General features: G+C 32.4%; 5 protein-coding genes across 5 annotated transcripts; 2 read left to right on the top strand and 3 right to left on the bottom strand.

Moving 5' to 3' along the window:
- LOC104733234 (putative F-box/LRR-repeat protein At5g25860) lies at window positions 445–2,017 on the bottom strand. The gene is made up of 3 exons (XM_010452830.1): window positions 1,025–2,017; window positions 771–953; window positions 445–687 (listed from the first exon to the last, which is right to left on the bottom strand). The coding sequence occupies exons 1-3, from the start codon at window positions 2,015–2,017 to the stop codon at window positions 445–447; spliced, it is 1,419 nt and encodes a 472-aa protein (XP_010451132.1).
- On the top strand, window positions 3,372–4,173 carry LOC104730405 (defensin-like protein 159). The gene is made up of 2 exons (XM_010449566.2): window positions 3,372–3,736; window positions 3,843–4,173. Exons 1-2 carry the CDS (start codon window positions 3,685–3,687, stop codon window positions 4,022–4,024), a joined length of 234 nt encoding a protein of 77 aa, XP_010447868.1. The 5' UTR covers window positions 3,372–3,684; the 3' UTR covers window positions 4,025–4,173.
- Window positions 13,648–15,228, bottom strand: LOC109127906 (zinc finger BED domain-containing protein RICESLEEPER 2-like). The gene is made up of 2 exons (XM_019233490.1): window positions 15,070–15,228; window positions 13,648–14,985 (listed from the first exon to the last, which is right to left on the bottom strand). The coding sequence occupies exons 1-2, from the start codon at window positions 15,226–15,228 to the stop codon at window positions 13,648–13,650; spliced, it is 1,497 nt and encodes a 498-aa protein (XP_019089035.1).
- On the top strand, window positions 17,808–18,232 carry LOC104730406 (defensin-like protein 159). Its single transcript, XM_010449567.2, has 2 exons — window positions 17,808–17,935; window positions 18,051–18,232. The coding sequence occupies exons 1-2, from the start codon at window positions 17,884–17,886 to the stop codon at window positions 18,230–18,232; spliced, it is 234 nt and encodes a 77-aa protein (XP_010447869.1). The 5' UTR covers window positions 17,808–17,883.
- LOC109128135 (defensin-like protein 163) lies at window positions 19,138–19,617 on the bottom strand. The gene is made up of 2 exons (XM_019233934.1): window positions 19,492–19,617; window positions 19,138–19,398 (listed from the first exon to the last, which is right to left on the bottom strand). Exons 1-2 carry the CDS (start codon window positions 19,541–19,543, stop codon window positions 19,220–19,222), a joined length of 231 nt encoding a protein of 76 aa, XP_019089479.1. The 5' UTR covers window positions 19,544–19,617; the 3' UTR covers window positions 19,138–19,219.

Below are 25,420 nucleotides of genomic sequence, written 5' to 3' on the forward strand. Positions count from 1 at the left end.
TTTTTTTTTTTTTTTTTTTAATTTTCTTCCGTTTCTCTCCATATGTGTCTTGATTACTTTCATTATTTCATATCTTCATTATTTTCATTCTTTTAATACATTGTGAGTCAAAAATGTACTCCATTTTACTTGCTTCTGAAATGCTACGGACTTCATTGGAGTTATTTTATTAATTATAAATTTTAAATGATTATGCTTTTATATCTAAATCATAATAATTTCCTTAATCTAGGAGTAACTTATTTTGTAGTTTTTCTCCATCCTTTTCTTATGAAGAACATCTTCTACTTCAAGAAAATGCAGAAAGATTATATGAATGTAGTGGATAACTAGAGGAGGGTATATTGAATTCTCAATAATAAAGCATAGTTTGTAAAAATACTTATATAAAAGTCCTAAGAAATAGTATAGCAGCCAATTTGGTTATATAGATAAATAATATTCTCACAAGAACTGGACTTGGCATTTGGGAAGAGAAAGAAGGTCGTTGGTAATTTGCAGTCTCTTGTCGATATCATCTATTGCAGCATCAATTTCCACTTTGATCACTTGAAGACAATTCATCTGGGACAAGAAACGGTTCAGTTGTCTCAATTCATTACGACCTCCTTTGTAGCCATAAATCTCTAACACCTTCACTACATTCTCATTGACGGAGACACCTTCATAGCGGATAGAGTACAAGCCCTGGAGAACAACCATATATACAATTATAAGGCAGCTAGCATACTAAACGTGCAAGTAACAAAAACAAACAAGTGAAAATGTACCTTGAGGACAAGAGTTTCAAGAATTGGTGCCTTATCCATCACAACTGTTAGCATTTTCCAACGTGGTTGTCGTTTCGATCTTGTCTCGAAAGATAGTTTAACAAGGTTTTCAAACCGTGGAAAACTCAAGCCGCAACCATCTTGATCTTCTTCCCAATAATCATAGAGTCTATTATACATAAGCTGCAACAGTACAATACTAGTGGTCATGGACATGGTTTTGAGAGGGAAAGGAAATGTGAGAAATTTCAGACCTTAACAGTGTTTGAAGAGAGGTGAAGGATCTCAACGTTAGTCATGCATTCAATTGCTCTCGTTATATTATTCATACGGAAAGTTCTCGCCCGTCCCCGCCATGGTATATCAAGATCGAGGCGGGCTTCCACAAGGGAATCCAAGAAATTGGCCGATTCGATACCATATGTAGAGTAATCAGAGTAGTCGAGGTAGACAAGATTGGGCGTGTCAAATACCATTTGTTGGCATAGTTGGAATCTTATGTGAACTGTGAGTCTTTGAAGGTTTTGATGGGATATGATTTCGGATGGGTATGGAGCTTCTTTGTGGTCAATTGAAACGTGATTCAGGAAAAATTCCTCAAGTAATGGGCAACCTTCAAGCATCACCTCGGAAAAAGAGGTGGAATAGGAATAGCCTTCCTCTTCCTCTACGTAGTAAACTGTATCAAGGGAGAGACTCTTGAGCAATGGAAGGAACACTTTTGGAGGATCAATTCCAACAAAAAGCAATGTTCCTAATGTCAGCTTAACGAGAGTCTTGTTTGTGAATACATCTGAGGGAAGAGGACGTGGTGGCCTCCCCAACCAAGTGGTCTTTATGTGAAGATCGAGCTCCGATACGCCTCGTTCCAAGACATTTGATATCCATCTATTGGTTTGATCCATGTGGTGAAGATCATCCTCTCGATGTTTTAGTGAGAATTTGTTTATGGGTTTGTTACTACAAGACAATGTTTTGTCAACGAAAGCTCTGAAGCTCTGCTCAGTCTCGTTTCGTCTTCTTGATCTCTGTTGTTTACCTAGCTTGGGATTCAAGAAATATGAGTCGTCAAAGTCGAGATGGTGTTGCGACGCAAAGAGATGATTCGTCAGTGAGAAGAGAGTTCTCCATCTTTTAGACAGAATTGAAGTGGAAGCAGCTTGTTTCGTTGGCAGATAGGACAAGATCTGAGCAAGTATCTCGTCTGGAAGAGAGCTGATTGCATCTTCACACTCATATTCTAACATTTTCGTCGCCACTAAATCCTACGAGTAAGTTCAATATTAGAAGATTTAATGCAAAATTGACATATATTTCTCCGCATCAGAGAATGATATTGAACCTATTAGAAGAGAGAAAAAGACGGAACCTTTGGAGATTGATTCAATGATGAACGACGAGAACTAGAGCAAAAGGAGAGGAGCCTTAACTTTTTCTGCCGCATGATTGACGAGGCAATTAACAATTTGGGCTTCTCTGAATTCTCATATATATTTATTTATTATAAAAAAAAAAGTAAAAATTGGTGAGAAAAATTTAATACTCCCTCCGTTTCATAATATAGGATGTTTAGAGAAATATTTTTGTTTCATAATATAGGATCTTTCCAACTTTCTATTTAACTTTTAGATTAAATTTATATTTTATATTATGCAGACTTGTTTATGATTGGTTAAACTTTTTAAAAGTAACTATGTCTTAATATGTGTGTTTTCACTAAAATATCATATATTTTGGAACGGAGGGAGTAGATCTCTAGCTAATATAATATTAACATTTTGTGTTTAAAATTTTCAGTTTTTATTTACATTGGTGAGACACTTGGTGTATTACATTTGGAATTTTAAATATTTTGACCAAAAATGATGCGTCAATGTAGAGTTGTCAATATGAACCAAATATTTTGACCAAAAATGATTCTCCATCTTTTGGAAAGGGTTGTTGTTGAAGCAGCTCGTTTTGTTGGACGATATGACTAAGTTCTGAGCAAGTGTCTCGTCTGGAAGAGAGTTGATTTCATCTCCGGATCGAGATGCCAATTTTTTCATCGCTATGAACCCCCTAGAGACGATGAACTCAGAAAAAGGGGAGTCCTAACCATAGGATAAGAGGTACATATATAATTTGTGCTTTTCTGATTATTTATTTTTATTTTTATAGCAAGATATATAGTGTTTTTGTCAACTACAGTATTTAACTTTTCGATGATGAGAATATTAATAAATTATTTACCAATATATTGGACTGATTGTAAAATACTTCTATACACTGATTATTTAGGGATATTTATTTTTATATATTTGTCTATTATTAGTTAATGATTTTTTCAAAAGTCAAAAGCTATTTTTTCGGTTAACCAATAAACGAATATCCCAATTTATTGTTCAATTTTAAATTAGTTAATGCTTTTAGCAATAGTCAAAACTCAAAAACCTTTTTTTTTTTTTTTTTTTTATCAAAACCTTTTTAAAAATTTATTAAAACCTTTTTTATATATTAAATGATACTCCTATAAAGTAAAAAGGAGAACCATCCAATCTGGCCATATATATATATACTTTGGGCACACATTAAGAATCATTAGACCATCATCATCCGAGAACTGCTTCCTTGTTACTCAAAATACTATATTTTAATTATTTTATTATAATATTATTATATATTTAAATAAAAAATCTGTAAAAAAAAATTGGCCAATCATAAACAGCTATATCTTAAAGAACCGATGCTTCAGATGCTTAGTGGAGAAGCGTTTCTCTCTCTTTGATTTACTTTATCATTATTATTTAATTTTTAAGTGAGAGTATCCTTGAGAGTAACTACTAGTAATTATGCTCTTACTACCCAGTTAAAAACACTAAACGTAACAAAGAAAAAAGCTTTAATTGGAAACATTTGTTTTGTGATATTGATCATGGCAAAGTTATCATGTTCGTATTTCCTTGTACTCATGCTTGTGTTCTCAGGTACAATTTCTTATGTTACCATTTCCAAAGATCTGAAAAAAATGTTAATTATATAATAAATATATATAGTTTGTGATCATAACATGATGTGTAACTAATTTTGTAGCATCTTTAATGGTTGAAAGAGCTGAGGGGAAGCGATGTCATTTGACGATTGACAAAGAAACTCCATGTAATATTGTCGATTGCCGTTTAAGCTGCTATAGTGGCTACAATGGAGTTGGAAAGTGTTTTGACGATCGTCAAGTAAAAGGACCTTCTAATTGTGGTTGTCTCTACAATTGTTAGAGCTACAGTTTTATAAAAAGCTGTGCCTGTCGTCATATAATAAATATTCGATTTCCTTAATCGATATGAATAAAAACTAGGTCTCTATCAAGAGACAGATGTTTGGCCTGCTTTGGTTACTGAATAATACTAGTTATTTCATAATTTTTAGATCTTCTTTCTTAGATTTTTATTTATTTATTATCTTATTCCTCGAATAAACAATATCTGTATCGACATAGCCTTGCAAAAGATGCTCGAGTACGAGATTATTCTTTTTTTCGATGTAAGTTTGTTGGTTCCGAAATAGCTGTGTTTTCAGATCAGTTTTTCGAACAAATTTAATACTTTACGGTGATTTTGATGTCAAAGAAAAAAAAAAACTAGGTCTCCATCATTCTTCAGTCACTTTATTGTTATTCTAGTTTTCACCATGAATATGATATATTTTCTTTTAAAAACTACTTAACTCACAATGAAGACGATCTATTTTCCCACGAGTATTGAAGATGAACACAATACGATCATAGTTTGAAAGTAAACTACGACTTTGCAAATCAGACTAAATTAAAGATAATTAAGTTGGTATAGGGGGTATGGTTTTCACATTCTACACCAAAATACTCGTTCCTAGGTTGGCTTTCTGTTCACAACCGATTGTCAACAGGGGATAGAATGACGAGTTGGAACGCTGCAGTGGATCCATCGTGTGTCTTCTGTCAAGCACCAATAGAATGCCGCAACCACCTGTTCTTCTTATGCCCATTCTCTGCAACAATTTGGTCGGGTTTGGTTGGGAGACTTCTCTCTCGAAAATCCTCCACCATATGGGATGATCTTCTTAAACTCCTCACAGATAAGTCCATTGGAAATGATGCTATGTTCCTGCTGCGGTATGCCTTTCAACTAACAGTTTATTCTCTCTGGAGAGAACGCAATAGTCGCCCCCATGGTGCAGCACCGACTCCTCCAGCACAAATGGTTCACGAGCTGGATAAGGTGGTACGCAACCGCTTAACCTCTATTCGTGAACAAGATAGAGACTCCATGACAGCATGACAGCATGACAGCATGGTTTGCATCAAGATAGTTTAGAAAACTTAGAACTTTATACAAAACCTCTTAAACTCTTTTAACAACACGTTGCACTGATGTAACAAAGTATTTTTTTGAATAAATTTTACATTTTATTCAAAAAAGAAAAAGATAATTAAGTTGTTAAAAAATAAATAAATAAATAAATAGAGGATCTACGAAGATACTTTAGTCTAATCTCCTATATATTAATAGAGAAATATTCTCAAGAAAATGTTGATGTGTCGTCGCTAGAGAGTTCGAAACACCAATGAATTTATTGCCCTCACATTATTGCTATTGAATGATTAAGGAATATTTTTTTACAATTAATTAAAAAATCTAACATTTCAATTAAAATTTATTTTAATCATTATTATAACATAATTAATCATTAAAATATAAAATCATTAGATCTAAAACATTTTCAAAACCGGAACTTATTCACCTATTAAAAAATTGATTATTATTCATATATTTAAAGTTTCCAAAATAAAATTATCACAATAATCATTATTATAGGGGAATTGACTTATTTAATACCATTGATATAATATTTCATTGGTGAAACATATTCTTACACAAAATAAAAGATCTTTCATAGATTGAAGAAAGAGCGGGGTTATACATATATTTAGTTGATACATAATAGTTTGATCTAAACATATTTTCACGGGTTATACATATATTTTTTATACACAAACAAATTTTAGATCTTAGAAAATAATTTTATACATAACTCTAATTTTATCTGTATATATTTATCCTGCACATAATGCGGGTTATTACCTAGTCCTACTATATTAATTGAGAAGTACAAATATGAAACTAACCTTATAATGTGTAAAAAATTACATTCAATTGCCATTAGACTAAATTAATTAAGCTTAATTAACTAATTTAAATAAATATAATTAAATAAAAAATAAAAAATACTCACATATCAAATATTAAAAAATCTAAAAAAAATTAAAAAATATTTTCTCTCTCTAATAAATTACGAACGAAATTACTAATTATTTTTTTAAAAAAAATATATAAACCAATCAGAATTTTAAAAACTAAGATTTTATATCCAAGTATACAATACAATTATTTTTAATAACTAAATTCGAAGATTTTGTTAAGATTTCAAATTCTCCTATCATCTTTATTTTATTTTATTTACAAATTGTTTAGAAGTTTCATATAATACTTATAATTAATAAAATGCATATTTTTCTGCATATGTTGTGATTTGAATTTTTTAAAACAAAGATATATTACTCAATGTATGAAAATGTGTGTTTTAATTTCCACATTGGCGGGTTGGTAAAACTAAATTTATATAGATGATAAATTAATAATTTTTATTTACTCACAATTATAATATTAAAATTACTATTTTATATTTCACAAAATATGATGCAAGTACAACAAATAAACAATATAAAACTGTAATAATACGTCAAAAATTAAATACTATAATATTCTAAAATAATTAGTATTCAAATAGACTAATAGATTTACATAACAATTAAAAATAAATATTATCTCAAACAAAATAATTTTTTTAAAAATAATAATTTTTATTATTATATTATAATTTTTTTTAAAATGTTGACCCGTGTTTTAAGCACGGGATATATCCTAGTTATTGATTAAAATCAATCTATTTGTAGTCAACTTTTTTAGTGGGAGATTAGTTTTGATGGCCTACGCCGATTATAGTTCTATAGAATTTAAGATATGCGTGTTTACTGTAATTATTAGGATACGAGTCACACAACTATTATAAATCAAAGATATCTATACTATTAATCGGGGATTACAAAAGCAGAAAAAAAACTTTGGCAAAAATTCTATATGTTACCCTACGCAAGAAAAAAGGAAGAAGAGAAAAAAAAAGATTTTAAAGGCAGATAGGTAATCTGAAGTGTAAAAGGACGCGGACCCAACTGTTTGCCTACTAGTCTATTCGGATCCTGTACATATTGCAAGTGTATCCAAACAGCTTCTACATCAACCTGTGTGTAAAAAATACAACGAAATATAAGGGATAGTATATTAAAGATATTAACTACCTACTTAATTCATCCTCAACAACCTTATTTCGGATCGTGTAGTAAGGATATTAAATATGTACCATATCAACTCTCTTCGACATTTAAATCCCAAAATAACCAGAAATTTGGAAAATACTGTTTACATGATGAACTAATCAATCTATCAATGATTACAATATAATCCCATATAAAGAATATAAATAACCCGAAACTTACTCCTTTCCAAAACTAACAAAATCATTCTCTATAATCTCCATAATCTCCAATTCACCATTTAAAACGTTTTAAAAAGATTGCAATGATATCCCTAAACATCCTCTATAATACTATATCAAACCAAAATAAAATCATTTTCTTTTCAAAGCAAACAAAATCTTACCAAAACGGGAAAACATCAACTGAAAATCAAAAATATAGATTACATAGAATATTCTAGGATGTTTCAATTAACAACTAAGAAGATTGTGTGATTTCTATCATCGCAACAAATCACTTCCATTACTACTATAAAAACCATCCAAAACGTCATACACAACCAAACACATCAAACCTAAAATAACAACTCTGAAAGTTTACCTTGACAGTATAGATGGCCGCCAATGATGGAATCACTCTTCTGTCCGATATTAAGCCCTTCAAAACAGCATGGAAGATCAAAGTTAAAACTGTCCACACGTCGAAGAAATTTACAACTTACACTCGAGAGACAATTGAGATGATATTGGCCGATACTGCGGTAAGTTTAACTATCTTCCTCTATCATAGAATGAACTCTTAAGGTTTTGACTCTGACATTAATAGTGAAACTTTTGTCTGCTAGGGTTCTCTGATTCATGCCACTAGATATCAGCTCCATTCTTAAAGTAAGTTTGCAAGATATACCTGAGTTTACAAGAATTTTACAAGCATATCATGGAAGATATCCAAAAGTGAGGAAACTGCAAAACCAACAACTCGACACATTCATTCAACGGTTCCCCGGCGGGGTAAAGTGGTAAGGATCCTTTTTTACTCTTTATGTAAGACATTTTAAATCATGTTTATATGTTTATAATAAATCTCTTTTTTAATTTTAGAATAATAGATCTCATTGAAATTGTTGAAAACTTTGTTTCACTTCTTAAATGCGAAGATTTTTATAACCGGCTGGTACATCCAAATCAAGCTTCTCCATTTCGAGAAGCCATCTATGCAAAATTTAGAGAGAGCAGAAACGATTTGAAAACATAATTGTAAGTATCAAACGTTTAAACTAATACTCATATCTTAGTTTATACTTAGCAAAATTCTTATTCTTGTTTGTGTGATTGGTTTGTAGGCTGAAAAAACTATGATTCAGTGAAAACAACATGCAAACAGTTTTGAGAGATCTCATGGAGATTGGAAAGTTCTCGAGAACTTTATGCAAGTGAATATATGAAGGCAGCACCAAATGCTTACAAGATGAGCTTCCTGAACATGACTTCTATAAACCGATGTCCATTTATTGATCTATATCGAAAAAAGAATGCACTCAATCAATCTCTCATGAGAAGACTAAAGATGAAAAGACTATCGAGTGGAGACCATACCATTTTAAAAACTCCCTTACGTGTGTATTTTATATTCTAACACAATCAAATATGATATCTTTATTGGTTTATCTTCCTGTTTTTATATTATCATTTTCATTATCAGAAAATAAGCAACTCTTATGTTTAATAAAACTGTTTTCCTTTCCAGCTAAGCTATGATTATGTTTCTAAAGGAACAAAGCTAAGTTATGGTTCTCCGCATAATGAAGAATTCTTGGAGATGGTTATATACCTTATATATTTCATATATTGTATTACTATTTTGGCATTTAAATAATTTACTACTTACCTAAATTATTTCTCAAATTTTTGAGAAAAATTCAATCCCTTGGATGTAGTTATATCCAAGTGTTTACTTCTCGAATCTGCAAAATGCAAAAGTATAGTAGCAATAATTATTGTTGTAAAGACGAAGCTTAAGAGTGAGTTTTTTTTTAGGTAATTCACATTAAAAAAAAAAATTCAAACAACTATATGTCATACCAAGTTCATCACACGAAATAAAAATTTCAGTCCTTTTAATAGAGAGAGAAAATAATAGCCATTTAATTAGTGTCTGTTTCTGCTTTCACCATCTGGTTAACCATTCATTGCATTGGCGATTGCACCAGCGGCGCCTCTTCAGACAGTTTCATCTTCGTAGCTTCTGAGAAGCATTATTACCAACGTTGTAATCCCACCTTAACTTGATTTGCTTCTACTTATCGAATCAAAAGAAAAATAGGGGAACAGTGAGAACTTATAGCAACAAAACATCTCAAGAGATGATCATATATATGTATGTGAGTGAGCAAAAAAGTTAACTTTGGCTGCAAGATTCACCAAACATTCGGATAGAAAGTTCTAAGAACCACAAATGCAGTTTTATACACACTGACTTAAAACATTTTAGAAGAAACTCCTATTACCTTGCTCACATAGTGTAGCAAACGGTGCCTTCTGTCCGTTCAAAGATTCTCTTTAATTTGCTTGGAAACGTTTGGTCCCTCTGTCCAAAGCATCGTCTCATCTAGAAGAATAAGACTCAACTGTGAGCTACCAAATTTATGAAACTCAAGGTCGAACCAAAATCATTACGAAGATACATTTGTTATCAAGTGCAAGAAGCAGGTCATTAGGTGGTTGTAAAAATGTGACCTCTTCTTCAAGTTTCTTTTTTTTCTGAATAGCCTCATCCAGTATACATTTCAAAAAAATTCAGCCCATCAGCCCAAATATTATTATTTCGGTCAATATACTTCAACAATCATATACTGGATGGAATCTAATAAATCAATAAACAGAAATCGAAATCTATAATATTAAATCGTCTCAGATCAATTAACTAGAATTTGAAGCATCGAAATAAAATTTGAAAAAGAAACTGAAAATTGATTCTAAAACTTGATCCAAACATGAAAAAGTAACACATGTATGTAAACAGAGATAACTTGAAGAATCTTACCCAAGATCTATTGATCCATGAAAGTTTAATAAGACTAATAATCAAATCATACAACTGGGAATAAAAAAAAAGTATAAGACACATACAAATTCTTACTCACCTCTTCAAACCATACATTATTTTGATCCGGTCTTAGCTTAAAATCGTAGATGGATTCGCTGATAATCACATTTGATTGAAAGATTTTTTGCTACAAATCGTCACTTTTGATCAATCGGATATCTCTGTAAAAGTAAAGTTTTTCCATCTTCTGGAAAAGTCTCTGTGTTATTTTTTTCCTCCCTCTTTTTCACGAATCAATGTCTAGAAAGCCATAATTGGCAAAATAAAAAGCTAGAATGCCAAGGTTTTGTTTTTAATTTATTTTATAATTTATTTTAAATAAAAATAATCAGAAAAGACCAAAAACCCCCTATCTTTTATTCATTTGATCTAATGACTTTTAACAAAAAAATTTAGATCTAAACGAGAGAAGAAGATGAACGTGAAAAAAAACCATCGAAGAAGATGATGAAATCGAGAGAGAGAGAGATGAACGTGAAATCAAACAAATGAGTGAAGAAAGGTGATCAGATCCCAGTCGCTGATGGATTTGTGTTGGTTTCAAATCCGGTGAAAGAAAGTTGGTTGGATTTTGTGACAGATCTGTTAAGATCTAGGGAGGTAGTTTCGAAATAGAAGATGAGAAATCGGTGAAGAGAGGTACTGAAAGTTGACGGCGAAGGAAGCAGTGTAGTGGAAGGTTGACGACAGAGGAATACTGGAAGGTTAACAGCGAAGAATCGGCGAATTAGTGAGTCTAGGGACGCTAGAGTTTTGAGTTGTACAAGTGTACCATTTTGTACCAATTGTACGATTATTTATTAGTTGTACTAGTTGTCCTATTATCTAGTGGTTGTACCAGTTGTGCTATTTTCACTCAGTTGTACCCAGTTATCCTATTATATATCAGTTGCACCGTTGATCTTATAATATCGAAGTTGTACCATTTGTTCTAGTTATCTCGTTATATATCATTTGTACCAGTTGTTCTATTATCATTTAGTTGTATTAGTTGTACTATTCATTAAGGATAATTTGGGAAAATCGCATTTTTAATAGTATACAAATTAAGAGGGCACGCCAGATTATTTTTTTCAATTTATGGCATTCTAGCCTCGTCCCCTTTTTTCACATGGTCGAAACAGAAAAAGAACTTAAAAGGCCACGAAATATAATATGATAACCATCAAAATGTGATTAAGCAAAACACGGGCCCAAAATATGTTGTTAATTGTATTATAAATATTATATCCCTAAATATTACTCTTAACTTTCACATATTTCATATTTTTCCACTCTTATTTTTCAGTTAGGAATATGTGAGATCAAATATGTTTTTGCCCTTTTTTGTTATATTTTTTACTTAACCGTGTATTTTTTTTTTGGTCAATTATAATTGTAGTATTTGAAATTTTTATTATAGTTTCTTTTTTCATCAGTTGAATTATCGAAAATTTATATATCACTGTGTTTATAATTTTCTATTTTTTAAACTTAATTTTCATCTATTTATAGTTTTTAAAAAATTTTAACTTATATTTTTTTAATTATATAAGATTTATCATATGTCGTCGTGGTAATAGTTATAGAGTGTGACATTTATCATGATTTATTCACTAATATAAAATAATAAGAATTAATAATCAATAAGATTTGTAAAAGTTTTATTATACCACTAATCCAGTTTAGATTGATTCTGGTCCAATTAGTGGGTCACTTAGAATTTTAAAATACTGGAAAACAATTGATATTTAAAAACATTCAAACATTAATAAAATTACATTGAAACCAAATTGAAAATCAAACTAAATATCCAACATATATGAGTTTGGATTGTAAATATTATACCAAATAAACTTTTTAACAAACACATCGAATTTTTAATGGAACTATTATCGGGTTAATCATCTGACTTTGGTGGTGCCGATTTCCTCTGGTGAAGATACCAATTGTTTTTTATTATTTCATTTCTTTCTTTTGTTTTTCTTTCTTTTAATCAGAACTTCAACCAATACAAAGAATGAGGGTTATATAATTTCAACATAAGATCCGTCTAAAAATATAATGAACTTCTACAATTATGGCCCCTAAAGATTTTCTGTCAAAAATTTAAATATTATAGATCTTCTCACTTAGGCCTGGGCATTTGGGTGTTCGGGTCGGGGTCAGGTTCGGGTAATTCGGGTTCGGGTTTTTCGGGTTTACGAATATAGGATCCGCATAGGTGTTCATATAATTTCGGATCGGGGTCAGGTTCGGTTCCTCTCGGGTTCGGGTTATTTGAGTATTGACTTTAAAAAACCTGTAATGTATCCAAAATATATTTGGTTATGGATAGTACCTACTTGAACATATCCAAAGTACCCAAAAAAACCTGAAATGTACCCATAAAACCCGAATAACTTGAAAAACAAATGCAACAGCATAACTTGAAATCTTAACAAAGAAAGAAGAATCATGTCTCGCAAATGAAACTTAAACATCCCAACAAAGCAAACGAAACTGCATAACATGTCTTAAAATCTTAAACATCCCAACAAAGCGAACAAAACTTAAACTTCATAACAAAGAAAAGCATGTCTCGCAAATGAAAGAAAAAAAGAAAGAAGAATCATCCCAGCATGTCAGCCTTTAATACATTGTCCATAGATCATGACCTGTTACATCAAACTAAACATTTTAAAAACTAAACCTCACTTGAAAGAACAAAAATATGTAAGAGCTGAACTTACCGCCAAGTATAATGTCTCCTCATGAGTCTCTGAGTTCTAGTTGTTTTCATTTTGAAACTCTGAAAACAAACAAAAACAAATGTTAGTAAACCGTTACAACTGAAAAAAAAAAACAGACTTAATAGTTCAATATAATCGGATTACTTACCTTTCTGAAGACTATCAAATAGTTCAATATCAGCAAGGATCTGTGAGTTTGCAAGGCAATCTTTTTCATTAATCTTCATATCTTGTTTCATCCATTGCTCAGTGCACATCAACACCTCCACCATGTAATGAGTTAAACAACTCCTATGAGGCTCAATGATTCGACCACTAGTGCTGAAAGCACTTTCAGAGGCGACAGAGGACACTTGCATTGCAAAAACATCCTTTGCAATTTCAGATAAAACAGGGAACTTCTAACTAGTGAGTCTCCACCAAGACAAAACATCCCATTCTATTCCAGGAAGGGTTTTAGGAGTCTCTATAGCATCCTTGAGATAAATATCCAACTCATCCTTTGTTTCATCATCAAGTCCATTTTCCTTAACCATTTCAGTGTAAGCATTGTCCATCCTTTCAAACTCTGAGATTTCTTCTGCAAAGTCACTTGAGACTGATTCGAATATAAACTGATCTTGTGTAGCACCAGAAGAAGATGGAATCAATTGAGATGATTGTGTGCTTGATCCTTTGTAGTTGACACTATATTCCTTGAACATATCCTTCATGACATCAAGAACAGATGTGCTCATACCCTTAGCTTCTTGACTATCTTTTCCAAGAGTTTGTCAAAGCACATCTTAGCAAACTGCATTTTCTGTCTAGGGTCGAACACACTAGCAACAATCAACATCTTGTTAATGTTCTTGATCCCTTCCCAATACTTAGTAAACTTCTCTCTCATTTCAATCGCCATTTTGCTTAGTTCACTATCATAACTATTGCTCAAAGTCGTGAGATTCTTCTCTATAGTGACAATTTCACCATAACACTTGTATGAACAAGTCTTAGTCGAAGCTGAGACAACCAAAGTAGCAGTGTAGAACAAGCCAAGAAACTTCACTAACCTCTCTATTGCCCTCCAATCCGTGTAAGAAGGTGGTCCTTTCCGTTTCACCCCATCGACAAGTTCCAGGAAGTAGTCATTATATAACTTGTCTTCATCCTCCATCTTCTGGAAAGCCAACCTAAACTTCATGGCTCTTGTCAACATCAAGTATGTAGAATTCCACCTTGTCCTCATATCCATTGGCAAACTCCCCCTAGTCATCTTCCCTGAAACAACCTTTTGCTCAAATGAGTCACATCTTGGACCTGAAGACCGAACATACTGCACTCCATTACGAACAGCTGCCACATTATCACCCACTTCAGACAAACCATCCCTAACAATCAAGTTGATGATATGAGCACAACACCTCACGTGCAAGTAAGTCCCATCTAACACTAAAGAATCATGCCTCAATAACTTAAATTCTTCAACAAACTTCTTCAATCCATTACTGTTGGCAGTTGCATTGTCGACTGTGATGGTGAATAACTTCTCTATGCCCCAATCAACAAGACATTCAAGTAAAACCTTTGATATTGTGTTGCTCTTGTGATCCGTGATATACTTAAATCCAAGAATCAACTTCCTTAAGCGCCATTCTGCATCCACAAAATGCACAGTAATCACCATGTAACTAGCTCGTGTAACTTTAGCAGTCCATATGTCAGTAGTAAGAGACACTCTATGCTGCTGAGAAGATAGCCAAGCCTTCAAAGATGCTTTCCTAGCAGAAAACATCTGAATTATATCTCTACTAGCTGTTCTTCTTGAATGAGGTTTGAATAAATTACACTTGTTGCAGAAATGTCTCCAAGCCATACACTCAATAAACGCAAGTGGCAATTCTGCCAAAACAAGCATTTCATTTGAAGCCTCTCGGAAGACACTCTCTGTTAGTCTTCCATCTTGCAGCTTTCCATCATCACTAATAACAGCTTGTGTCTGACGCCCTTTCCATGCCTTGTACGGTTTACATGTATCCAAATGCTTCTTCAAGTTTGAAGTCCCTTGTTTAGTTGGACATACAAGGGACTTCTTGCAATAGTGACAATCACCCAGATTCAGATTCTTCTCTTGTCTCGTGAAATGGTTCTAGACTTCAGACCATTGAACAGGTACCTTCTTAGGTTTACCACCATCATCATCACCTCGTGGAGCTTCTTTCCTCTTCCCTTTACTTTTATCACTTGGCGGAGGCATCTTACACCTATCTCCTTGTCCTTCTCCTTGTCCTTGTGTGTTCTCATCATTGGCATCGTGGTTGTTCGAAGAATCCATCTACAACATTTCAAAGATAATCGGATTAAAACATGTATGATGCTCCACAACAACATCACTCAACATTACATTCGGTCCAATATACAAGAAAACCCCAAAAATCTCCAAAGCAAAAAAAAAAATGGTTCTTTCTTCTTGTAGCATCGATCGTGTCCTGAAAGGGATTGGAAAATACAACTTTGTTCTTTCAAAACACAATATTTTATCTCAACTAGAGATACTAGCTTGACTCCAACAAGTTCATCAAAAGAAAAAAACAGAATCGAACCAGATCTTATGAGAAACGATAAAGACAAAAAGTTTTAAAACTTGTTGAGCATGAGTCTTGAGGATCAAGTACTTAGAAGGGTTTGAACCATATGTGGAAACTGGAAAGCATATGAAAGAAACTACCATGTCCCTATCTAACAAGAACTTCAAAATGGAGGACCACTAAAGCTTAGATGAAAATTTGGATGTGTTCCTAAAGCCGGTTGCGGACTTAGCTAAATGTAGACATGTGAAGAAGACCAAGTTGATCACCTTCTACAAGGCCTGCGAAGTAGATAATATGATTTGGAATCTCAAACCAATCTGTTAAAATCAGGTTATATATGTGAGAAGCTGAGAGCACATGTGGAGATGATAAACACTAATGCTTTGCTTCTTCTTATTGGATTACTTTTGCTTTTTAACATCTTTTGGATAATTATATAATTCAATCAGTTGAACTGAAATTCTAAATTAACAAAACAAAGAAGAAAGAGGAGAAGAAACACCTATGAACAAAACATGTATGATAATATACAATGATATTTTTATTCAATAAATGAAACAACAAGAAAGATCAGAGAGGGTGACTATCACACGGTTAGTAAAACAACAAACTTATCGATATAATAAAGAAGAAGCAAACAGCAAACCTATCACACGGTTAGTGACTATCACACTAAAGAAGAAGCATCAACTTGGAATCAATATAATAAAAACGTAGGCAAAAGTCTCTACCAGAATTCTGGGTTTGTAAACAAAACAGCAAACTTATCGAAATTTTTTCATGATTTAAGATATTACTAATTTACCACATTAAGCTATTGAGGGTTGACTTACAAGCCAATTTAGTCTTTTACACCTAAAATGCTTTTTCAAAGTCGATTGCCGTGTACTCTTAAATTAAAATATGTAAACATTTCACGGTATAATAGCTTGTTCAAGCAATAAGAAAATAATCATATTAGATACAGTTCGAGGGAGGCTACTGATTGAGATTAAGGAAGAGAATTCGACCCAAAAGATCAAAACTAATGTGAATCAAACAAGTACAAATTCGACCCCAGAAAAACAAGTATAAAACAAGTATCAATTAAAATCACAACAGGTTCAAGTTCAAGTAAATTAATCAAGAGAGTTTCAGACAGAAAACAATCAATAATTAAAAAAAAACAGAGGAGAATGAAACTTACGAGTTCTAGCTGCTATGAACGGAGAATCCAAAGATGAGACTAACAGCAGAATTAGGTTTTGAAGATCCAATTTGAGAGTTTTGGTTTGTAAAAGCCAAAGATTCTTGAAATCGGACAAAAATTGGCAACTTCGACATGATTATGCAAAGTAAAGAAGATTCACAAGGATTCAAGGAGAGGAGATTAAGGTAAACGGAAATATGGCAATATATGTGATATCATGTATAAATGTGTTCTCGGGTTCAAACAAATACCGTCGGTTCCTCGGGTTCGGTTCAGGTAATACCCGATACCTGTGGGTATTTAGAAACAAAAACCGAGTGGTTACTAATACAAAAGCGGGTCGGGGTCGGGTTGGGTTTTTGCGGGTCAGGGTCAGGTCGGTTCCTCGGGTTTGGTTTATTTTCCCAGGCCTATTCTCACTACTTTTAATAAAATACAAACAAATTAAAAAAAAAAAAAAAAAAAAAACTCTGCACAAAAATGCGGGTCGATCCATAGGTTTTGTTTACAAAAATTAACACCAAATATTATAAATCTGCATGTACGTAAAATAGTCTAAACCTAATTGCAAACTTAGTTTTTTTAAAAATTAACTCCACACGTATGTACGAGTCCAATCCCTAATATATTACACTACACAAGTTACACATTAATCTTTAATCTTTTAGTATCAAGATTGAAAAAGAGTAACGGTTTAGAATATAGATTAATATGGGTTAAAAAGAAGAATATTTGGAACATGATAGATTTCCATTTCCGTTGAGTATATATTTTCGTTGCCATAATCAGTTTCCATTTCCGTTAAGCACACTTATGAATAAATGTATCAAATAATTTGAGTAATTAGACTTAGAAATAGATCAGTCCGTACTACAATTAATTGAGGACACCGATATTGTTTTTCTATAATTATGGTTGATGTATATTGTAAAGAAACCATTTAAAGAAAGATCTCTTTTCGTCCAAAAACAAAAAAGGTAAGATTTCTAAAAATTTTAAAAGTTAACAAAAAATTAGAGATCTTGCTTTGATAGTGATACTTAAACAATGAAAAAGAACACCCCGTACCTAGCAACCAGTATATAATAGTATCCACATAACCATTTATATACAGCCATTTAAACATTAATCAAAACAAAGGACCCTTCCGTATCACCTCTAGTTTCACAAAACTTTCGGTCTTTGTTTAGCTGTAATATATATATTGATCATGGCCAAGTTATCATGTTCTTATTTCCTTGTACTCATGCTTGTATTGTCAGGTAATTTCATACTTTTTCATATTTATAAGCATCTAAAATAGACATGTACATGATAATTTTATGGAATTGTGATTGATCATGCTAATATATGTAACACGATGTTTTACTTTTGTAGCTTTTTTAATGGTTGAAAGAGCTGAGGGGAAGCTATGTCATGTGACGATTGTCAAAGAAATGCCATGTGATATTGTCGATTGCCGTTTAAGCTGCTTTAATGGGTACAATGGAGTTGGCAAATGTTTTGACGATCCTAAAGTCGGAGGGACTCAAAATTGTGGTTGTCTATATAACTGTTAGATGTGTTTTCTTTATAACCATTGTGGTCATTAGTTATAATAAAATTAAATTTATCACTTTCTTAATCGATATGAATAAAAGATCTTCATCCTTCCGTATATCATCCATTTGCAGTCTGAATGGTTTGTTTTGGAAAGCTTCCGAATACTAAATTAGCTATCATTTTACTGTCATGATGATATTCTTACGATGTCCACAATATGATATTTTTCCTTGTCCATTTTGAACAAAAACATAGTTTAAAATCAGAATAAGTAACCAACTTAGAACAATAAGGCTTCTTTGACCAAAAAAAAAAAAAAAGGCTTCTAATACCATATCAAACTTTATAGATTATAAACTAAATTTAAAGTGGATGCCACGATCGAACGCAGAAGGGATTGGGATTCACTATATGCTGATTCGTTTTACAATTTTTTTGCAAAAAATCCATTCACTTCTCTTTTAATATTTCGTAACTTTATTTATACTTTGAGATTTTTATGTTACTAAAGAAATATTCCGTTTAACCAAAATAATAAAAATAATAATTCCAAGCGTTTAAAAAAACTGGTAGAGAATAAATGTACAAATTTATTATTTGTTCGTTAAATGTGGAATTAATTAATCAGCAAAGAAATTATAATGAGTTTGGTAAAAAAAAAAACAGAACAATTTTAACAAAACAGAGTAGGGTATCGTGAAACAGAGCACACGAGACTTTTGTAATTAACTGTTGCCTTTCGAACTGAACCAAAGTTGAAACTTCGTCGGTTAAGTTTTAAATTTTGAAATTTCATCGGTTTAAGAATGAACTGGTTAATCATAAATAAACCGGGTTTTCATTGACAAGCAAATAAAATATTTTATAAGGTATCATTTATAGGTTGTCCAAAAAAAAAAAAAAAGGTATCATTTATTAATATGATCATATCGTCCAAATACATGTATGTAGTACGTCAAAGTATAATTTAAGGCACCATTTAAAGATTGCTTTTTCTGTCTAGACTAACAATTGTAAACGCAAGTGCAAAACTGGTTTTCATTTCCGGTACAGACGCCATTCCCCTTGTACTTTTGATAGCAAATTGGTATGCATTCTTGAAAAGTGCATGGCTTGCTAAGCTTCACGTTCACAGAACATCTTTTTATATTTGCCCCCTGTGCACTTGGCAAAGCCAACAAAGCTAAAACGAGAAAATAAAATTTATTAAAAAGATTACAAATGGATCTTAAATGATGATGATATAGCTAGAAATACGATTTCAATTCATATGAACCTGAGAGAATAAAGATGGAGATGAGCAGATACGAACACAATAGCTTGGCCATGACTTACGGACAAATTAGATGATATATGTTTGGAGATTATTTGTTATTTGTTTGGAGATTTTTTTTTTGATATTGAACGTTGATAGAGAGAGAACGTTTATATAGATTACAAATGAGTAGAGAAACATAGATTAAAACTCTTTTTAGGAAACATGCATATTCAAAACAAATGTGAAGACTTTAAGTCTTTGACCAAAAAAAGTAAAGTGATTTGAATCAAATTAATGTTAAATAGTATTAAAAAAAAAGAACTAAAAAAATCCATTCACCTTTATATAGGCAACGAATAAATTAATTTCCTTTTATTATTCTCTAATTTTTATTTTATGCTTTGACATTTTTATATTATTAACCTAAATAATGGAAACCTATTATCCAATGGTCAAAGGTTTAAGAGTTTCTATATCCCAAAAAAAAATTAATGTAATGAGGACCATAGAAAAAAAAATGAAAGATGGGACCTAAGTAAATATGGTTGGTGCTGTCGACGTAAAAATTAATAAATAACACCATGCCATTCAATTTCTTGCATTTACCAAACCTTATGGTACGATACAAATGAAAATTTTTACCGTTAAATTTGCAGTAATTTAATATAATAAAGTAAGTTTACACCCTCTAATGAAGCTTTATTTATCTGTCACGTGGCACCTCTGAATCTTTTAAGTTTTTTTTATCTCATGTTTAAGTTAATTATTAATAGGTTCTAAATGGTTAATAGACTACAGAAATATCTCGACTTCTCAAAACAAAACTGACGATATCTCACAGTTCCCTCTTCTCCTCTTTCTCGTCTCTCTCTTCCCAACCCCTCCCCTCTTATCTATTCAGTTACCGCTAGAAACCCTAATTAATCTCACCTCCGTTTTCATGGTGTTTCGTTGATCAACAACAGAAATCTTAAATCAATATTTCGTTTGTAAAAAAATTATGTTAACGTCATTAAAAATCGTAACAATGATATGTGGGTAATTGAGAAACACACTCTTCTATTTTTGATTATTATAATCTAATTAAAATATATATAAGTTATTTTTATATTTAATTTGTTTGTGAAATGTGACATATTGTCATGTAATTTTCTTATAAATTTATTTTGTTGTCTCTTTTTAATATTTTCTTAGCTAAATATATAATGAATATTATATAATATTTTCTAATTTCAGTTATCTCTCCTTACTGGTCCATTTAGTGTCTTAAACATATAATATTTATTTTTAATTAAACCTAAAATACAACATATTTAATCATATATATTAATGCATACTTTAAATATACACTTTAGTACTAAATTGTAGCATAAATTACATAAATTGTGAATTGACTGTTTGTTTTCTCCATTCACTTTCAGTTAAGTACCCTAGCAATTATAATTATAACTCTTCTAATTTAATTTTTGGAAAATGTAACTTCCTTCACTTCTTATCCTATAAATAATCATTCTCACATCCTCCTCCATCATATCTCAAATCCTAAATATTTTCTTTGCTTTTTTGTTTTTAATGTTCTTGCATTGGTTGAAATCTCAATGAAGATAATATTGTAAGAGTTTAATAATATACTTTACATTGTTTTCCATTTTATTTCTTCTTGTTTTTATGTACTTCTTTCTTTACTTTAGATGTTAGATTATTTCTTACACATTCATATATATTTATTTGATTCTTAAAAATATGTAATGTTCTAACTTCTAAGGAAAGAAAATTTTGTAATATAATTATGAAATATCAAATCAGTTTTTCTTAACTCTCTCGTACCTCTAACAAAAGTGTAATACATTTTTAAAGAATACTCATCATTATATTTAGTTTCTGATTAAACATATAATTACATAAAAATCATTAAGCTATACTTATTTTATTCAAATATGTACTTCAACAGGATTTATCTATATAAAAAACAATATAATATTCTATTTTCTATCTAGCTTTTACTACAAAGATGAAACAATTATAACTAAGTCTAGCAATATAAATTAAAATAAGAGCAATTTAAAAAGAGACTTAAAAGTAAAATTAATCTTTGAAAATTGTACTTTAAAGTTTTGCTTGCATTTCATATAATTTTATAGAAAATAATTTCGTTTCTCGCATTTAATATTTTAGTTTATGTGTTAGCTTATATGAACAACTTAAATTAATATTGAACATCATAGTTAATTTTTATTTTATCATATTTTTTATCCTCCCGCAGGATATAACCTAGTTGTATAATAAGATATCGACTATATAAGACGATCTTAGTTAGACTATCGAATATTTCCATCGAATCATGTATAAATTAATAGTCATCCGCATATCTGTGCATCCAAAATTTAAAAATATCGTTACAGCATAAATATTGACATAAGATTAAATTTTAACTAGATAAAAACTTAAAATTAAAATTATTTTTAGCTCTTGAAACCTATTGACCAAACCTATAGTATGTAAATCGAATACATTAGATGTGCAAAAACTAGTATCATAAAAATAATAAAAAGCCATCCCGATACCCACAACCAAATATATATACAAATTACTCACAACTAGAAAATGAATATATGAAAGGACTGTATGATTGATTCTATTTTTGGATCTCGAAAATGCGAATCATTGAGAGTCTGAGACGTGGCCACGACTTCTTGACTTAGATTCTTGATGATAAGAAAATTAATGGAGCAGCTGAGCTGAAGGAAAAGACGAGGAAACATGGAGTAGGCTCAGTCTCTTCTTTATCCAATTTTCAGTGGTCCAAATTAATAACCACCTTTAAAAAATACCCATAAAAATCCAAAATAACCTATTATCATCAAAGGATATAATTTAGTTTTTTCTTAAAGCTAACGACATACTAACATAATCAGGGGATAGTGTTAATCTATAGATATGGTGATGAACTGATAGAAACACAATAGTTTTGGTATAGCGTGCTAAGAACATTAGGGAATAATGTTAATCTAATAATTATTTGATTGATCTGGTTGAAGACTGTAACATCCGCAAATCAAATTTGGTGATTTCGCGGTGGAAGTCGATCGACACCATGGGAGTGTTGATCGACACCAGCTTTTCTGATTCGACCATAATGTTTTAATTCGTCGTTTTGGTTCGGTCTGGTTCAATTGAAGTGTCAAACCGATGTATTTGTAGAGAAAACTTGACATAGGTCATGAAAAGAGATTGTCTTGGCCGTTTTATGAGAAAAGAGAGAAGAGAGAGTGTTCTTGAGGGGATTAGGAGATTCTAAGCTGTTTTGGTGAGATCTATTCTAGTGGAGTGGAGATCTTGTGCTAGGAACAAAGGAGAAGGCTTCTAAGGGTTGGATTCGTCGTTGTTGAGTCAGAATCTTCCTGCAAAAGAGGTGAGTGCATGACCATGGCTAATCTAAACCTGAGAATCCTTTGTTTTGCTTGTATCGTTGTTTTTTGTGGTGTTTCCTTGTATGTTTGTGGTTGGGATGTGGTTCCCATGTGTTTCCAGGACTTTTGGATGAGTTTCAGACGATTTGGAGGATTTGGGAAGCGGTTCTTTGACTTTCGGCTTCATGCAAATTGTGTTGAAGAGGCGGTGTCGATCGACACCAAGTGAGGTGTGTCGATCGACACTTAGGTAGTGTCGGTCGACACCAATCTGTTCAGCATCAGTTGATGTTCGTTTTTCCTAGTTTGTTTGTGTTTGGTTGTTAATTGTTAAACATTGGTTCTCAGTTGCTTGTGTGTATAGCCTAGTAGATGGGAGGATTGTCTCACTAAGTATTTATGATAATACTTACGCCTCTCAATTGTTGTTTATGGTGTGCATGTATCTGATGTGGAATCATGGCGATGAGGACTTGTTTGTGTATTGTTGGTTATATTGTTTATGTTGGAACCTAGGATAGAGTTATGTTAGGTTGTTGGATAGAATGGTTAAGAATGTATTTCTATTATTGGTATGTTTCGGCTGTGTATATTGGTTATTGCTGGTTTAATGATGAGCTGTAGTTTGGGTTGGTTGAATTAAATAGTATGGGATGATTAATTATATATATTACATTTATTATTATTGAAAATAAAATAAAAATAAAAAACAAAAAAAAAAAAATGGGTCGGATTGTTTCAAAAACACTTTTTAGTTTTTAAGTATGATTTTCTGGGATGGATATAAAAAAAACTTCTATGTATAATAATAGATTAATAATACATATATACTATAAAATAAGCACAAGGAGAGGAAAAAAAAAACTCTTTCCATGAATTAATTTAACTGCTATAATTGAATAGGGTGGGAAGGTGCATATAGTAATCAGTGTAGTCAATCCTACACTTTCAACATTCATTCACATTCTTTTATCTCTGCTTATATGTATGTTTTCATGTCTACCCTTATATATAAATGAACACATAATAGATGTCAAAAAAAAAAATGAACACAAAATAATAGTAAAAAGGTTCTTAAGTAGCTTCCCCCGGCAGCGTCGAGACCGATCGGCGTCGCTGGACCTTGGATCTGTAACCTTCGTCCTCCCCTCTCTCCGCTCATATCTCTTATGGTTCTTGTTCTCTTCACCGGAGGCCCTTTGAGATTTCAGATCTCGACCCCGGCAATGCGTAAGCTTCAGCTCGTTCCCCTCTTCCCTCCACCTCCGTCCATCCCTCTCGGCGACCTTGATCCTCTGATCTTGCAACCGCCTCCACAAACCCTAGACCGCCTCGGTAGTCGTGATTTCTACTCCTCGATCTGGCACATCCCACAATCAACTGCAACATCTCTTCGCTCCTCGGATCTACATCCACTCTCCAAGTGTTCTACTTGGTCGCAGATGGACGGGAGCTCTGTTTTGATGCCGGAGCCATGGGAGATCTTGATGGAGATTTCAACAAACCCGGCGGTCCCTATTTCCCTGATGACACCTCCCTGGCCCAGGTTTGCTCTCCACTCATATCTTAGCTACCTGTTAGATAGTTTACCTTGGTTAAACTATGTCATAACCCCGAACTGGTACCTAATCCGACCCGATTTAGATAATGTTACATCAAGCTCAAACCTGTTAGCACCGTTGTTGTCTGTTTGGTCAAGTCGAGTAATTCTCGAGAACAGATCACTGGTTCCTTCTAGGTTGTTTGATAATCTCTTGTGTCGAGACCAGTATGTATCCGGTTTTGAGTTGAACTCTAGCCCTTCCCACCCTAAGCAATTTGTGTTTAGTTTAATGGTCTCTTTAATCCGAAGACTGCTTTTGAACCTTAAACCAACATTGTTGCTAGAATGGCATAGGAATCTTTTGAAAACCCTGTTCGTTGGATACCCTAGGGATGCTCCCATATTTAAAGGCAATTTGGTGCAGGCTGGCATTATGATCCCATCTCTATGGAGTGGTGATTACCGGTGCTCTACCATTGCCCTGTCCATACCTCACCAAACCTTAAAGATCTTTAAACCGCATAGTTGCTACTTCTTGAAGTCCCTGAATATAACCTTAAAGGTTAGTGGCATTATGACCCTCACTCAAAGGAGTAGTGGTTACCACAACCCTCTAAAGGCCTACTCTACCAACCTTGGACCATCAATTACCTTTGTAGTAACCGGTCATCAGAGCCTCAACACCCATACTTGAACCTTTGGCAACGTAGCTTTGTCATTCTCATCTCCGCCAAGTCTTCGAAGATTCAAGACAGTGGCTTTATACTCTTTTGACCTGCTCATGGAGTCTGCATCGGTTTGCCTTGACCTTACAAGTTTCATATTGCTTTTAAGCATGTGGTTGATAGCTCTCAAGCTCTTCATATCGACTGCATTTATCTATCTATGTACTTTTACTGCTTTATGTTTATTGTATTCCAAACAATCTATGCCATGTATGTTATGTTCTATTTAATGGAACGAGAATACCTCTTTGATCAAAAAAAAAAAAAAA

This window comes from Camelina sativa, chromosome 12, assembly GCF_000633955.1.
Source record: "Camelina sativa cultivar DH55 chromosome 12, Cs, whole genome shotgun sequence".
Taxonomy (NCBI): Eukaryota; Viridiplantae; Streptophyta; class Magnoliopsida; order Brassicales; family Brassicaceae; genus Camelina; species Camelina sativa.

Bases quoted from the DNA above. Each gene is read 5' to 3' on its own strand.
- LOC109128135 (XM_019233934.1), bottom strand. From the start codon at position 19,543: ATGGCCAAGCTATTGTGTTCGTATCTGCTCATCTCCATCTTTATTCTC. The intron at 19,399-19,491 runs GTTCATATGAAT...TTCTCGTTTTAG, and splicing joins CTCCATCTTTATTCTCTCAG to CTTTGTTGGCTTTGCCAAGT.
- LOC104730406 (XM_010449567.2), top strand. From the start codon at position 17,884: ATGGCCAAGTTATCATGTTCTTATTTCCTTGTACTCATGCTTGTATTG. The intron at 17,936-18,050 runs GTAATTTCATAC...TTACTTTTGTAG, and splicing joins ACTCATGCTTGTATTGTCAG to CTTTTTTAATGGTTGAAAGA.
- LOC104730405 (XM_010449566.2), top strand. From the start codon at position 3,685: ATGGCAAAGTTATCATGTTCGTATTTCCTTGTACTCATGCTTGTGTTC. The intron at 3,737-3,842 runs GTACAATTTCTT...CTAATTTTGTAG, and splicing joins ACTCATGCTTGTGTTCTCAG to CATCTTTAATGGTTGAAAGA.
- LOC104733234 (XM_010452830.1), bottom strand. From the start codon at position 2,017: ATGTTAGAATATGAGTGTGAAGATGCAATCAGCTCTCTTCCAGACGAG. The intron at 954-1,024 runs GTCTGAAATTTC...GTACTGTTGCAG, and splicing joins TCTCTTCAAACACTGTTAAG to CTTATGTATAATAGACTCTA. The intron at 688-770 runs GTACATTTTCAC...GTTGTTCTCCAG, and splicing joins TTGAAACTCTTGTCCTCAAG to GGCTTGTACTCTATCCGCTA.
- LOC109127906 (XM_019233490.1), bottom strand. From the start codon at position 15,228: ATGGATTCTTCGAACAACCACGATGCCAATGATGAGAACACACAAGGA. The intron at 14,986-15,069 runs GTACCTGTTCAA...CACTATTGCAAG, and splicing joins ATGGTGGTAAACCTAAGAAG to AAGTCCCTTGTATGTCCAAC.